Source organism: Fonsecaea erecta (genome assembly GCF_001651985.1).
Source record: "Fonsecaea erecta strain CBS 125763 chromosome Unknown Scaff20, whole genome shotgun sequence".
NCBI classification, from domain to species: Eukaryota; Fungi; Ascomycota; class Eurotiomycetes; order Chaetothyriales; family Herpotrichiellaceae; genus Fonsecaea; species Fonsecaea erecta.
This window is the reverse complement of record NW_017387263.1, coordinates 7,162-24,567: the sequence shown is the minus strand read 5'-3', so window position 1 is coordinate 24,567 and position 17,406 is coordinate 7,162. Positions and strand designations below refer to the sequence as shown.

The following is a 17,406-nucleotide window of genomic DNA, read 5'->3' as shown; positions in this document are numbered from 1 at the left end:
AGCTTTATATAATATAGATATATATTTAACTCTCTAACTCTTCGTCTAACGATCCCACCCCGAGACTCTCTGATAATTTATAATAGTTAAAATTTAAGAAGTCGCTTCCGTTAATACTAGTATACTTAGAGATAGTCCGCTAGACTATAGTAATTGTATTATATATACGCTCTAGTCTAGATTAGGGCGAGAGAATATAACTAGAGTAAGATAGCTATCTTTCGTATATTATTATCTAGTAGAGAGCGGGAGTCGCTAGTAATATTAGCTACCTTTAATAAGAGTTCTATTATCTCCTCTACTAGAAGTTCTTCTAAAGTTATATATTCAAAGATAATATACTTCTAATATTTAGTATTTCGCGATATTAGTACTATTACGCCCGATAAGCCGGGAGAGAAGTAGATATAGTAGTTAATATAGAGATTATCTATATTATCTAGTATTAATATCTATAATTATCGGATATTAGCTAGTTCTTATCGGTCTTTCTCCTACGAGAATATAGAGATTTAAAGTTAATAAGCGATATTAAGAAATCTATTCTTCGCTAAAGAGAGCGTATTAATATTAATCTAGAAAACTCTCTAGAGTCTAGCCGGAGTTAGTAGTATTAACTTAGAAAGATAATTAGAACGGATATAATCTATAATAATTAAATATATTTCGATAACTATAGGTTAATCTTACTCTTATCTTAGTTATCTAGACTTATAATAACTACGCGATATTAATTAGAGCGTAAGTTATTCTATATCGCCGCGTAAACTCTCTATTCTAAACTATTAAGAATTTCTATTCTCCCTATGAATAAGGTATTAGACGAGTGAGGTACTATCCAGTATATATTACTCTTATCCGGGTTTATTCCTAGATAGGTTAGGTATAAGATTAGTTAGATAATAATAGTGAACTTACTCGGTAGAGACCGACTGAGCTCTCTATTAAGCCGGATAAAAGCGTAGTCTTCTTCGCCGTAGATGGGAGATATAAAGGTTATCAGAGAGCCTTAGGGTGGGATCGTTAGACGAAGAGTCAGAGGGTTGAACACGTATCTTAATTTATATAAAGCTGTCCTTAAGATATCGACTTCTCGCACTGTTGAGGGTTTCTCCAGTAGTGCGAGAATAGAGGTCCTCTTTATCTCTTTCCTATATATACCTCGTGGGGCCGCCTTGGCATTTGGGGGCCGTTATCCCCATGGGGGTCAAGCGCCTGATGGGGGCCATTCGCCCCATGGGGTGTTGTCGGCCGGGAAGCGCATTGTAACAGTCATTGTAACAGCCCTACTTCCCGGGTGACAAAGGTACTAAAGATCCCGAATAAATAGTATATCTTATCCTCCTTCTTCTTAGTATTACATTTAATAGCCCACCGGAAACGCTCGTCCACACTAAATGAAGATAACGGCGTACCGCGGAGGGCCGTAAGCGGAATATCCGTAATTTCGTAGATCTACTATTCGAGAGTACCTCTACTGTCTAGTCGATATCCTTCTCGTGAAAAGAACTCGACCGATATCGGCGCTAAAAGCTCTTGAAGTGTCCAGCTCTATATGAACTATCTACTATTGCGAAACGCCCGCTCCCATATCCGTTCCGTATGGTCTTCACCGTTAGGGATTAACACGTCGGCTAGGTAGATATAGTACTTGACGGCATCGCGGTACTAGCGAAATATAGAGTTAATAAAAGCAGAGTATTCGGTATTATTTGCCTTATTAATATAGTATATATCCACCTAGAAGTATTCGAGCTTATCCTTCTTCGCTTACTCGCTATAAAACTAGATCTTTATATAACTAGCCTTATTTATAAAAGATTTCTATTTTAGATTATCGAAATTAATCTCGTCATTATCGTCTCCCCATATATACGAGAGGATCGCGTAGGGAGGGATATTATCTTGAAGGTCACCAGTTAGGCTGGGCTCACCCTAGTCGTCGAATTTCAGAAGCCGTATGGTGTCGGGTGCGCTCTGGCGGCACGTTATGAGTACATATACGGCCTAGATAAGCAGACCGTGCTTCCCATGGCTCAAAAAAGCTCGAGTTGTCGTTGTGACCCGTAAGGGGATACTACTCTAGTAGACTGACTGGGCGCAGAGCGGCAGTTGCGGTGATCGTAATGACGGCGAGGTGATGGCGAAGTTGGTTAGGAAGTAGGCGCGTTAAACGCTAGATAGTGATAGGCGGCTGGATGTCTTTGAAGATGTTTAATACTGGACTATGGCTAGCACTGACCCAGCGATTATATAGACGCATTGTGAAGAATGTCCGATCGGGCTGTAGGTGTATGTCCAGACGGGCGTATGTGGCCGGTGCAAGGCAGCGTGGCGACTGCGCAGAGAGCTGGCACGGGGATGAGGCTGAAACGTGTGGCGCGCCGGGAAAGATCAGTAAAATAGTGTAGGAACTGTCTTCAAATGATAGACTTTGCGGCTGTAGTCGCCTAAATCAGGTAGTAGTCCAATCTATAATCACTCACGAAATCTAATATTGAATTTAGGTTAGAGCTGACGAAGGTAGGTCCACCTGAATACCACCTTTTGGAAGTCAGTAATAAGGATGTCTGGATCGGACACTGTTCTGATTCCGCACTGGCTGGCGTTCGAACAGGTCAACGCTGAAACGATGAAGCTTAATAGCGTTTTCACAATTCCTGAGCTAGACAATTTGCCTCCCTTTGATCAAACCATATGCTATCCAAATACTCGATAAATGCCACTGCGTGTCTCGTGCACATTATTCCATGTTCGTACTCCGAAGTTACTTTGAGCGATCTTGTCCACTTATCCCCTTGCCATCGTAGAGGGGATTTTGAGGTGTTCCAATGGCACCAAGACAGAAGGGCGAGCGAAACAATCGCGATACTGCTCAATCCTTCGACTTGACCGATGCGCAGCTAGAGTCCGATCAATCAAAGGAAGCACGTTCACGATCGCGCGTCCCTCACCACAGAGCAAAGGTCACGATCCTCGCTAGTAACATATTTCCGGAAGAGTTTTCCCACGCGGCCGACCCTTTAAAGGGGCACGGTTATGTTATTGAGCGGATTCGAAAACGTCTGGCGCTCGCTAATCACCCAAATACTGTCGAACAGGAAGCTAAGGCTGTATTATCTCTCTGCTCTCGCTTGATGACTCAATATAATATTACGAATATAGATGTGGTGACGGAACGTCCAAATGGAGACGTTACGCCGCTTGATGGCGAGAGTATTGTCTCTATCAGTAATGCCACGGAGCGCAAACCTGGGTAAAGGCAAGGTCGGGTTCGTAATCTCGGCAAAGCTATGACCACCTTTTATGAATGCAGACGGTACGTGCAGAATGGATACTTAACGATTGACTGGCACTTCTACGGTATTCGTGCCAATACGGCTATAGCCGCCATCGCGTTTGAGATCGCATACAATAGGATATCGGAATGGGTATGCGTCCATAGGGGGAGAACGCCAGTCTTCAGTTACTGTTCCGGCGTCGCTGATGGCCTCTTGTCGATGGCTGTTAAGGAGAAGAAGTGGGAAATACATGAAGCTCGGAGGATAGAAAAAGAAATGTCGGCGGTAGGGGGCGGTGTAGGAAAGCTCTCTGAGGAGCGAAAATCGGTGAGTTCCGCTCGAAAAAAACGTGTGACCTAAAAGACTTATTGTGCAGTATAAGTAATTTTCTTCGAAACCTGTAAGTCTGCCCTTGATGAGGTGTTCGATGGAAATCAACACGAACTCTGATACGCATATTATACGTAGTGGACGCCCAGGTCCTTGGGATCGGAAAATCGACACGAAAACTGAAACAGAGTCCCGGCGGGATGTTGCCAATATGCTTAATTTTGAAATAGACTTCGACCACGAAATCAAGAGAGTCGCGTAACAAGGGCCGTTAGTCGTAACTTCTCGCGACCAACCCAGCGTGACTTCCCCAAATAATAGTAAGGTGGACAATAAGCTCATGCCGTGTTTGGCCACCATAAGCAGTGGCGTGCCGTGGATCTCGAAGATGCAGCTCGTCAAGTTCCGTCAAACGGCTGACCAAATTGCGGAACTATTCCTAAAGACGCATAATGTCGGACTCAAACTAGGCACAAAGAGAACGAGAATAACAGTGAAAGACTAGGAGGCGTATCAAAGTGGCAGGAAGGATAGCAAGAATATTGATGTTCGTCAGAAATTACTAGGGCCATATCGCTGTCTCCCTCCGCACCCCGATTAGGCACCAAAATTGAGGTGTTCGTGGCTAGTCTCGCTGGCGTGGCACCAGTGCCTCCTCGCGCGCCTTGATACCTAGATAGGATAGGCGGCGACGATATCACGGAGGAAACAGCGCTAAATCTCCGTGAAATCACGGAGCTTTAGCGCCTCCGTCTCCGTAGCCTAAGGGCTCCGTAAGTGGCCTGAAAAGGCCTAGTTGCCAAGTGGAATCTGTGTTCCTACGCGTTGAGGATTGTGCGGCGTGATAGTGGCCCTTTCAGTTTTGGCCTGTGGATTGTATAGAATGATGAATCAACGGCATGCCTCGGCCATAAAAGCCTACCCTGATAAACCAACTAACCCTACTCTTTTAAAGGCCTGGGCCCTGAGCTACCGCGAGCTCTTCCCTATACGCACCTATGACCAACAGGAGGAGATAGAGAGGAAGGTGGTGGTCCAACACTGCATCTCGAACGCCTTTAAGTTCCGTAACCTCAGTGTGAAAGTGTGGGAGGAAGATGTCCGTCTCTTTATCAACATCACTCATGAACAAGACCACAAACGCATTCGAGATTGGCTTAGTATACGGAGTAAATGAGTCACCTAGTGGAGGACCTTCCGCCTTATGGAGATGTAGAATCCATCGGGTACAGAACCTCGCAAAGATGAGTTCGCTCTAGTTATGGATGAGTAGTGTGATATCTATAAAGAGAAGGAAGATACTATAGCTCGAGATAAGAGGCAGAGGACGACGATAAAGACGTTAGCGAATGAATATCGATAGGAGCAGGCCGATAGATTCGCCACAAACTCGCTTCTTTTGAGGCAGGATAGACCGACTAACTCTTCTTTAGAGAGTGCTAACGACGACGAGATAGAGGAGGATAATGAGGAGGATGATCTTGAGGCTTTACTTGAGCTATTCGAAAACGAATCTGAGACAGTTAGCGTCTCAAACTTCGATGAGATTAATAACGACTACTATCTCTCTTAACGATTAGCGAGGACCGTTAATCGATGAGGCCGTAGATTAGCTATCGCTATCTCACGTAGTGCAAGCAGATCGGCATTAACTACTAGATCCTCTGCGAGAGTCAGAAAGACCGTCAAATAATCGTCCTTAACTATCAACTAGACTCTCGTGCAGACGGTTTAAGATATGGCCCAAAGTCTTAGAGAACTAGCGATATTAGGGTAATTAATATCGTCTAATCTAAACGTCTCAGATATAGAGAAAAGGATAAAGATTATGGAGAAAAAGCAGGACGATTTAAGTGGTAAGTTAGACCGGTTACTGGACCTATTAATACCTAAAGAGTAGTAGGCAAAAAATAGCATATTGAGATTTTGAAAACTACTATTAGAGAGCCTTGGGGTGGGATCGTTAGACGAAGAGTTAGAGGGTTGAACACGTATCTATATTGTATAAAGCTATCCTTAAGATATCGACTTCTCGCACTGTTAAGGGCCTCTCTAGCAGTGCGAGAATAGAGGTGTTATAATAGTTATTGTAATAGCCCTGCTTCCCGGGTGACAACTACGCTCTTATTCTGATATCGCGGAACGTGATAACATTTCTCCGGACCTTTCCTATTGGCTAATATTTAAAACGACTAACTATATATATACTAGCGGCGGAATATAGTTTATCCGCTCTAACACTATTGGTTAGAATTAACGTTACTCAAGTTCATAGACTCTAACTGAAAATTAACCCCGCTTATATATATTATCGCTCAATAACACTATAATTAACGCTAACGAGGTTATCTTAGATAGCCTCTTTAACGTGCTATATATTCCTCTAGCGATAGCGGTGCTATCTTTATCCTCTACGAGATCTAATTACCGCGCAAACAGATCAGAATATTAGTTAGAAGAATCGCTAATATTACCCAGCTACTAATAGGAGACTACGCTACCTTTATAGTTTATTCCAGTGCTAACTTCATCTAGAGATTCTTAAGCAGTCCGAAGTCGTGTTCCATCTCAATCCTCCTCTTAGATATCTCTCGATTAAACGCTCTCTACGTTTCGGTTATCTAGCTATGAGGAGGGTTTTTAAATGCGCCGATACAAATGGGAGAGCTATAATAAGTAGGATCCCCATACAAAAAAAGCTCTTTATTTTGAGGCACTCCATGATCACGCTATATCTTTCGAATCTAATCCTCAATTCCTGATCGTTTAAGTAACGCCTAATCGCCTTTAGAAGTAATAACGGGCCCTACGAACGAGGCGATTATTCTATCAGGTGTAACGATAGCCTAGAACTTCAGGCTATAGCACTTTTTATACCCGGTATAGCACACCTCTTGATCTCTTTCTGGCCTGGCTATCTCAACGATCGTTCCGTCTATCCAGCCCTAAATTCTATCCCCGCCTCCGTACTCTTTTATCGCCTATGCGAAGGTAAGGATTTTATCTCTTTATAGGTATCGCGATTCCTAGAAGAGCTTATATCGAAAGGTCCGAGTAAGGTGGGTTGTGATATCGTTAAAGATAATATACAGTTACTAAGGTGAACAACCGAAAAGGTCTGAGAGATTAATAAGGCGATTAGGCCACGCGAGACGAGTAAGGACGATAGATAGAGCCTTCACTGGCGATAGTCTATACCTATTACGGTACTTAACGGCGTCTAGTAATAGGAACGGTAGGATCGTCTCGATCTCTATCCTAGTAAAGCGTAGTCTGGTAAAGATCGCTTTATCGCTTAGATCGTTAAGGTTGAAGATGAATTAGTTAAACGGAATGAGTGGTCGAGATAGTCGCGACCGACGCACCTTCTTACGTTTCCTACGTCTTTTAGCTGTGGTTAAGTAGTTAGCGCGTCGTAGGAAACATCAATAGTAACGTTAAGTCCATACCTAGCGTTTCCTGATCAATCGCTGCCTGAACGATCAATGTCACGATCGCCACTGCCCCTGTGACAGCTATAGCCGCGGCCTACACCTTAGTGTTGAAGTCGACTGCCATTTGGCGCGTGTAGCTCTCTACACGTTAAATTACAAGGAATTATGTATGGTAGTGAAAGGTTAGGTCGTAGATTACACAAGTGTACAGCTAAGCCTCAAGCGAGGCACCTTACGCGATTAGGTGGCGCGAGGAGGACTCACGGAGGCTAGGCGCGGAGGGAGCGATATGGCCCTACTAGAGTGAGTGAAGGGTTATTGGACCGCGAACCCCCCGATCACCTAAGTCGTTAGGTGAATTGTTTTAGCTCCGTACGATAGCGAAAGTGATAAAAAGGTATTATTTCCCATGACAGTTGTGAGTGGTAGTCGGTATTGAACCCATAATGGTTGGACACTTCTTGAACTCAGGCTGAGATATAGCAATAGGTGGATTGGAGGTGCAAAAAGTGGTGCACTCTGTAAATCGTAGAAGTATCTACGCGGGGTCAATATGACACTGGGTAAATATGAGTCTGTAGCACACTGATAGAAATCTCGAGGAAGGGACTTATAATTTGTTGACCCGTCTCAAACCTCCGTATCAGATCTGAATTACCCGGAAGAATGCGACTGGCTGCTATTACTAAACCAGGATGACCTCCAGAAACTGTCACAAATATTTCTTCCCACGGAGGAACTCTCATTTGGAGCCTTTCCCGGATATGATCTCTGGATGTTGCCCAGACTGATCATTATATATAGTCTACGAAACCTCGCTAGGAAGCCTCCCTTTCTAGATCCCATTAAAGATCCGGGAGTCTGGACCCCTTCTGTCTCGGAAATACCATGGAGTGAGTGTACCTTAGACGTCATTGATGGTCCTCCCTACCGTCTGAATGACATATTTGCGGTAGCGAGGCACGCTTTTCTCTCTCTATCGTTTCCCGTAAGAGATCATCCCGATGATAGTAGAGCATTGTAAAAAGGCTGCGATGGCCGCTATGATGAATACGTTTTGTAGCCCGAGATTCAAAACCCACGGTGTCAGCCCGTAGCTGAGACCGAAGATCATGGTGTTCCGGATTAAGATGACGCTGATATAGCCTCTCTAGCTAGAGGGTACGAGCCGATGCAATAGTTAATACTTTCCTGGACCATGATCGAACTCGCACTAGTGATCAAAAACATGCTAAGAATGACTCCGACCCAGTGAACGCCATGGTAAGCGCCGACTCCCCAGAGGATAAAACCGCCCGGCAGAATGAAAATTGCAGGGACGAGGAGTCGGAGTCGGTATTCGCTTTCCAACAGTCCACTATTCTTTCGTGCCAATTGCATCGTATATTTGTTCCTATATATGCCTGTATATGCAGCGCCGACTAAGACACCGAGTAGGACCGCGATGTACGAGACTCCGACTATACTTGTTCGGAATCCGTAGATTTTCGTCAAGACTAACGAGGAAGTCGCATTAAGGAGACTATCCTATAGAAGACTCGAACCGTAAGAAAATCCACAGAAGGCCACTATAGGGAACGTAGCGTAGATGAGAGGTCTTATTATCATACTGATCAACCGATTTGGTTCTTGAACATCAGTCACCTGCTAGAGTCGCAATTTGCTGGCCTATATCTTCTTACTCGAATATTCAAGGTTCACGGCGTCGGTGGCATCCGCGGAAGTTCGACGATAATTTGTCTCTTCTATGAGAAGGGACAAAGAAGCGAGAACAAGGGCACACAAAATAGCACACCAATACTGTGAAGCTAATGTCAGCAAAAGGAGTCAAGCGTCACAGATGGAAATGAGGGTAATTTTGGGGCCTACCAGGACCTATCGCTATCCCTGTCCGTCGGCAATAAAACCACTGACAATCGGCGCGCTTGTACTGCTTCCCGAAAGCACCAGGCCGTATATGGTGATGTAAAACCCTCGCTTATGCACGAAATACTACCTCGCGACAATGGTTATCTTTAAAGGCACTTCTCCGGTCAGAGAGGAAGATTCACCGTACCAGGTCCGTCACCGAAACCCCACAAAGGCTCTCGATCGGAGCTCCGAAAAAGCCCTGCAAGACTTTGCTAGCAATCCAGGTGGACTTGGACGTGCAATGCGATGCCCAGATCATAGTAATTATTGTCCCTAGGGTGCTAGATAGGTAAACCGGTCGCTTTCCGTACTGTAAGGCCACTGGTTGCTAAAAAAGACACCCCCACCCGAATGAGAGGAACTGTGTGTTTATGACTTGTTAGTATTGAGCAGCGCCCCTCGAGGCTAGTGTTGATCAGTAAATACACCCCAACAATGGCCTAAAGGACAAGCACCCACCATGTATCCGGTTCCTTGATTGAGAGTGGACAAGTTTAGGTCTGTATGTGCCGAGATGTTCTCTAGGACAGAGTAAATTGCCGCTGACGAGATACCGATCGCTACGGTGTACCCGAGCATACAGGCTATTGCCAGCTGTTTACGCTTATCTGACCAGTTTAATGGATCATTAAGATCGTCCTTGAAAAGGTTAGCTCAGAATCGAAAAGTGATACGGTAACGGTGTAATCTCACCGAAGGTGGCGGAATAAGAATAATATCTTCGCGTCGACTACCGACATCCCCCGTGTAAAATGGTTGTTCTGTGTCGAGTACGCGAACCGTGCCTGGAATGTGTCTGGGTGAGGGACTTACAGTAGGTCCGCAAAAGTCACCGGACAGAGGCTGTTTTCCACCAAAACAGGTAGTTTTCAACAGACGATATCTCAATAACTTATTATGGCGACCCCTAGTTATTTGTATAGTAGAATATATTGGATTATCTTAGCTTTCTCTATATAGTAATTATATATCTAAAAGCGTAGTGTACGAAAGGTTATACTATATAAAAGAAAGTATTAGGTTAAGTCCTATAGAAAATTAGATTTTTTGTATGATATCTAAACTAACTGTTCCTTATATAGAAGATAACTTTTCGACTATCGCGCTTTCAGATATATAATTATGGAAAGCTTAGATAATATAGTATATTCTCCTATATAAATAACTAAGGGTCGCCATAATAAATTATTAAGATATCGTCTGTTGAAAACTACCTGTTCTGGTGGAAAACAGCCTCTGTCCGGTGACTTTTGCGGACCTACTGTATATCGGGGCTTCGTAGATGGTAGCCTGGCGGTGCTGCTGATCCGATCCGTAAAGCGAAAAGAACATCGTGAGAGTCGACCAGTCTGAACTTATAACTCAACTCGAGCTTTCCCACTTACCGTGTTATCTGTACTATTCGTTTGTATGAGCATCTACGAACGTTCGTGCGCAACGAACGCTCAGGGTATGACACCACTTTTGGTCGCATGTGCGTCTTCGTCCGCTGTTAACGCCGAAGTTATGCACAAGTACTCCGATTCAACATATTAAGACTCCATACTGGGCCCCTATTGCTTCTCAGTCGCAATAATTACGTTTGCGGTAGTAACATTAACTTAAGCCGTGGTGTCGGTAAGCACTAATTCATTGGCTGAGTTCGGCAACATAATAGTAACAAATCGTAGAATCCTTATTCTATCCGACAGTCTTGACGGCTACGATCCAACTGGCATAGCTATACCACAACTAATGCTGCGATACCTGGTCTAGACTGTAAACTAGTAACGTCTATCAGCAGCTTCCGTACCAATTTGACTTTCAAACGTAGTTTACAGAACTGTAAGTCCTGAAGACATTTCTCGTCGCTTCCATCTTGATATCCGCAGTAGCCGGCTACCCGCTTCATATTCAATGGAATGAGTAATGGTACTCGAACACGTCCTATATTTGTAATCAATGGACTGGCTTTAACCGAAAAGAAGTACGGAATCATCCTCGACTTGCCAGCCTTAAAATGCAGTACGTATATGAATCTACTTTTGAGTTCAAATGTCTAGCGATTATTCGTAGAAACAGCCCGAGGAGTCACAGTCTTGTTGGGAAATGCTGGCTTGGAGGGCCGTTTGACGGGGCTTGCTCAGATGCGACCCAATTTCGTTTCCTCACATGCACAGGAGTAAACGGTCTACGGAAGCATCAGACGTAAGGCACCTGCTCGTACTTAGTCTGGTCCCATAGGGGTGAATATCGCCCTGCCTTTTGGTTTGCGGAATTGTTTTCGTCGTATCTGTATTATTACCTAGGAGAGACTAGACAAAGATAAGCTGAGGGTGCTTTATTTTCTCACTTATAGAGGAAATATACATATGCTTCTCTTTTAGGTTTAGTATGCTCTATTTCCTCACTTGCGGAGGAAATATACCTCTGCTTTCTCTTTTAGGTTTAGTGCGCGCCACTTCCTCGCCCGTGGAGGAAATATACATATGCTTTCTCTTTCAGGTTTAATGTGTAGTGTTTTTCTCATTTGGAAGAAAATATATCTATAATTTCACCTTTCTTAGGTTTCAGCCTCTAGAGATAGTGTCTCGCTTCCTCGGTTTAAGGACGATAGCTGCACATATTATAGACCTAAGCTAGCTCAGCTGGTACGGAGTATCCTTAGAAACTGGCTTCGTGCCTGATCTTGTCACGGCTTCCTCTCTCCCTCCACATTTTGCCCCTGTGGAGGGGCTGACATCCGATCCTCCGTTGGTAGAAGCCATCTCCTCTTTGAAATTGCGAGAGAAGGTATATGCCCTTCCACAGTATCAATTGGAAGATTATACCCGACTATCACTGTCGGAGAAGCGACGATTGTTAGTTATTCTGACATTTGTCGCCCACGGATATGTATAGGGTAACGGCAACGACCTAATCATAAGCCGGCTCCCCGAATCGATCGCTATTCCCTTAGAGCATTTAAGCAAAGATCTAGGTATCGCCCCGTTAGGAACGTACACCTCCACAGTTCTTTGGAATTCTCGACTGAAGAATGACGCGGAAAATTGGTCTTTAGACAATATGTCGATTGATTTGACATTTACCGGCATCTGGGATGAGATTTGGTTCTACCAAATTAGGTGTGACTTCCTGTCCTCAGAATCGCAGACGGTGTACGGCTAACCCGATCTGGTAGCGTATGTATTGAAGCGACTGGGGGTAAGGCACTGTCGAGCCTTCTACTTATCTTGCTTGAAACTCGACGAGAGTACCCAGATGTCACCCGGGCTTCCCGGCCGACAACACCCCATGGGGCGAGTGGCCCCCATCAGGCGTATAGCCCCCATAGGGCGATTAGGGCGAGTAGCCCCTATAGGGCGAATAGCCCCTATAGGGCTAACGGCCCCTAAGTACTAAGGCGGCCCCTATAAGGTACATATAGAAAGAGATAAATAGGACCTCTATTCTCGCACTACTAGAGGAGCCCTCAATAGTGCGAGAAGTCGATATCTTAAGGATAGCTTTATATAATCAAGATACGTGTTGAAACCCCCTGACTCTCCGTCTAACGATCCCACCCTAAAGCTCTCTGACATAGATACTCTATCTCTCGAAGAGCTAACGATCGATACCTTACAAGGTCAGCTTCGAGAGACAGATAGTAGCAGGTAGGAGCATATATATCTCGGGCTGAATGATGAGTCGAGAGTTCTCCGGATAGGGTACTGGTCGCACGGGTAGTAGTATCCATCTCGGATAGTCGAGTCCATAAACATCTTCAAATATCATAAGTGATTATCCACGATAGTTGGCGGCTTACAGTTGTTTTGGAAGGGAAAGCTGATCTTCCTACGGTGGGCGCCAATACTTGATGAGCATATCGTATGTCATTGACTTAGCGTCGACGCTAGGGATCCCGGAAGGTGCACTGGAATGTTCCATCTATCCCGGAGAACTTGTTTACTGGGTTGGTCTCCGTCTCGCTAGCTTCTTTCTTTCCTTTTTGTCCTCTTTCAACGCATCCTGGAAGCGGGAGGCGAGAGCTCTGAAGCTGCGAGCGATAAACAACCCCGATAAGTCCTTCTGGAGACCTCTAAGGTAGCGGTTAGATTCGCTATGATCAAATACCCGCATAATAGCTGTCAGGGGGGTTGTCTTTCGTTCCGGCTCCAAATGTCGGCCTCGGGCTATTGTTGCGAAATCACGCAAAACCACACCGCATCCAACGGCCGACGCAAGATCATCCAGGGAAGGATCTCGTAGCGATGGGTACTATCTCTGAAGGGTGGTCGTCCCGCAGGCGAGTGTGGTTAGAGCCGCTATCGACGTGTCACCACTGCAAAATATACCCCAGGAGCTCTGGTCTGCGAGCAACTCGCCTATAAAAAGGCGTAGATATCGTAGTCGAAGGGAATCCAAATCTACAACATTCACTATCTTACCTCTAAGGAGTATCTCGGCTTCTAGTAAGAGAATGATATTAGAGTTTTGGCCGTCGTTTTTGAGGATCTATCCACTATTAGAATCGTCATTAAACAACCGGGCTTTGTCTTACCTCTTTGTACCGAACCTTCCAAACATTATTTACGAGGATTGCTCTGGCGATTAGGGATACTATATCTTTATATGGCTTATTATCGTGAATTATCATAACATAATCTAACCTATTCACGCTCAATAGAAAAGAGTGATTCCCTTGACGTATCGGGAAGAGTATTGTCGTCTCAGAAGCCCAGTTAGTTTCCAGTAGGATATGGCAAAGACAATTAGATTTCCTATGCGTACGTCGTTTCGTCCTAGTGCTAAGATGTGGAGCATTTCTAGTATCGCATTGTCGCCGAGTAATCTTGATAGTCTGAATGTGTCCAATACGCTTTCTACGTCGAAGACGATATCGTCAGACTTCCACAGCAAACGACCTCTGTGTCTGAGACCAAGGGCGATAAGGGCATCGATTTCCTGGATGAGCGTGATGGATCTGGACGTGGATTCCGTTTTACGGGTAGCTCGGAGGACGGCTGGTGGCGTCGCACACGGAGAGTGCTGCGCAGAGCCCGTCGGCTTAGTTATCCCAGAATACCCTAATGAGCTCATGTCGTCTCCTAAACCCTCTGAGGCGTCTCTACGACTGCGAGGCACAGACGCCGAGAGGATACCTACCGTCCTGGATCCCGGAGCGTCCACTGCCGTCACAGTCGGTTGAGATGCCTTTGCACTGGAGGCTATTGTGTCCAGCGGAATATGGAATCCGGGGCTGGTAGGTGGATAGAGATCGTAGTCGCCAATGTTCCCCAAATCTCTATACCAGCTTAAAAGATCTTATTGACCGATAGGATCGCGAAGCAATACTCTAAGGTTAGGGTCACCATCCGACGTGCCAACGGGTGTCTAAGGAAAGCTATCGAGAACAAAAGTGTCCGCAGGAAGTGTGGGACTACTTGGTTCTATTCTTAGTTTTCTGTGTGACCAGAAAATCTCTATCTAAATAGTGGCACGCTAACTCGCTAGCGCGTCTTATGACAGTTAGTGATACAGTATTACCTATCGACTAACCTTCCCTATAGGGTTAGGGTAATACCCCCCTATATAAGGTATAAGTGCCACAAGACCTACAGAATCTACGTTAGTAGTCTATACGAGTATATATCGTCGGATAGTATTTATAGTCAAATTAACTAGATAGAGCTATAAGTAAATATTAACTTTTAATAAAATATCCTAATAACTAGACCTTAGATAGTGTCTAATTCTCTAGTCACTCCTAGTCTATTCTGACCACTTCTGGCTAATCCTATCCTCGCGATCTGATTTTTTATTAGGACGCGTTCGTAACTCGCTCTAGAGTCGTTATTCTAATTATCTCTCTAAACTTCTCAAATATAACTAGACTTAATAGCTTAGTTAGTCTATCTATAGCTATTTTAGTATAAACGAGAATACTACTATTTTATCTACGATCTTTTTATACGTATAGTGGTACTAGAATTCGATATATCTTATCCTCCCGTATATAGATAGTATTTCTACTATCGCTAGTGCCGTCTAGTTATCTCCGTAAATAGTTATTACCGTAGCGTTTTTATAACCTAGTTCGTTAATAAACTACCTTAAATAAATAGTCTTCTTTATTATATTATATTATTTAATATATTCGGCCTCTATCGAAGATATTATAGTCGTCCGCTATTTCCTTAATAACTATATAATCGGTCCGTTTATAAGTGTAAATAGATAGCCTAAGGTTAACTTTATATTAATCGAATATTTATCTCTCTAATTACTATCTAAATAATCTACGATCTCGTCGTACTTTACGTCTTTTTATATAAAATACTCTAGGACTTCGTTTCTATTAGATATCTAAGTAAGTAACTTATATATTTAATCGCCGTATTAGACGAATTAGCGTTAAACTACGCGATTTTTAAGTAAGTATAGGTAATATCTAGCCTAGTCTAATTCGCTAGTTATACTATAGAATTATTTATTTCCTAAAAACGCTTTAATACCGTCTATAGGTATTAATCCTTATAAGGTCGTAACACTATCTTATCGTTAAACGGAGTCCTAACGGATCTATTATCCTAATAACCGAATCGTTCTAGGATTATATTATAATAGTCTTATTAATAAATAAAGATCTTATCTAGTAGATATAGGACTTAAATCCTAACGAATATCTATAAATCTCTAAGATCTCTTAGCTTATAGAACGCTAATAGCTCTATCTTTACCGTCTCGATAGCTTATTTATTCTATATAAATAAAGCGAGATTATTTATATAAAGAATAATTATAATACTCTAAGTATTAATAAATATAGATTAATCTCCCTAATATCTATAAAAGTCTATCTTTTTTAGCTTATACGAGATATCTAGTTATTATTCCTATAGCGACTAATATAATCCGAATAACGCTTTTAGAAGTAAATAATAGATATCTTTTTCGCTAAAGTCTATTAGATAATATATATAAATAGTCTCTATAAGACTAGAATTAAGAAAAGCGTTAATTATATCTAATTACGTAGATTTAAGACTCTTAATATAAGCGATTATAAGAAGTAAATAAATTAATCCTAATCTAGTAGTTAACGCGTAGATCTCGTAATAATTAACGTCGCGAATCTATTTATTCTTATAAATAACTTAATATATCTTAAATTAATCTAGTTTCTTAACTAGTATCTAATAGTTTATAAGAATATTTACTCCCGGCTTAATAGTTATAACTATCTATATATTATTATTAAGATAGGTCTAATATTACTATTTAATAGTATACTTCTAACGGTCACGATCTAAATCTTTTATAGTCTAACTATAGGATATAATCTTATATCTAGTAATAGTCGCCGCGTTAAGATATATTATAATAGTATTAGCTATTATCTATTCTATCGTTTCTTTAGCCTTTAACGATAGCTTTATTATTCTACTACTACGATAAGACGTAGATAGCTAAGCTTATTATTTAACTATTAATAACTTAATCTATTATTAAGAGATAGTATTATTATCTTATATTAGATTAATAATTACTTATTATTATTCTATATGAGATTATAGTAAATCTAGTGATTTCTTATATATAAAACCCGAATAGTCGACTAACGGCGTATTCTAGATATTCTTATTACTATCGAATTCGTTTATCGTCTTAACTAGTATAAGATAGCGATATTAGTCCTTATCGAAGACTATATCTTTTGATTGAAATATCTTACGATTAATAGGATCGTATATCTAATAGATTAAAGGCGAATTACTATAATTAAGTATAATATAAGCCTTAGATCTATTAGCGAATTTACTCTAGCGCTTCTCTTTCGATATATAAATATAAATACGAGATCTAATAATTCGTAGATAACTTAGATTAGATCGTTTACTAGTAAAACGCTCGAATAGTATAATCTAATTAATCGATCGATTAGGACTATAATTATATAAATAGATAGCGATTTAAACTAGATTCTTCTAGAGAAGCTCTAATAATCCTAAGTCTTTCCTTATAGATCTTATCTTACTTATAAGTATTCGGTTAAGATACTCCGCGACTCTATTTAACTTAGAACTATAGAGTATTATTAACTTCTAATAGATCTTTATCTCTCTAAGATATTTAAGTAAGATAGAATCTTTAAACTTACTACCGTTATTAATACGAATAAAAGCTATAGATATATCTATATTCGCTATAATAGTAATAAAATATCTTATCTAAAGCTCCGCCTAAGACTTATTCTTTAAAAAGTAAAGAACTACTTATCTAGAATAGTCGTCCGTAATAGTTATTATATATTTAGATCTATTAATCGATATAAGTATAATTAATCTAGTTAAGTCGATATAAATTAATTAATATAATCTAATAAATAAACTACTTATTTTTCCCTTTTATAGTATATAAGGTTAGTTAGCTAGAATATAATCCTTATAGAGTTTACTAAATAAATCTATAAATTTAATACCGTTAGCTAT

General features: G+C 41.8%; 2 protein-coding genes across 2 annotated transcripts; both read left to right on the top strand.

Moving 5' to 3' along the window:
• Positions 1–3,293: 3,293 nt before the first annotated feature.
• Positions 3,294–5,184, top strand: AYL99_11973 (hypothetical protein; the record flags this gene model as incomplete). Its single annotated transcript, XM_018843477.1, has 3 exons — positions 3,294–3,431; positions 4,567–4,771; positions 5,045–5,184. 3 exons carry the CDS (start codon positions 3,294–3,296, stop codon positions 5,182–5,184), a joined length of 483 nt encoding a protein of 160 aa, XP_018687183.1.
• Positions 5,185–13,892: 8,708 nt separating this feature from the next.
• Positions 13,893–17,105, top strand: AYL99_11972 (hypothetical protein; the record flags this gene model as incomplete). The annotated part of the gene is made up of 2 exons (XM_018843476.1): positions 13,893–14,114; positions 17,100–17,105. The coding sequence occupies 2 exons, from the start codon at positions 13,893–13,895 to the stop codon at positions 17,103–17,105; spliced, it is 228 nt and encodes a 75-aa protein (XP_018687182.1).
• Positions 17,106–17,406: the final 301 nt, after the last annotated feature.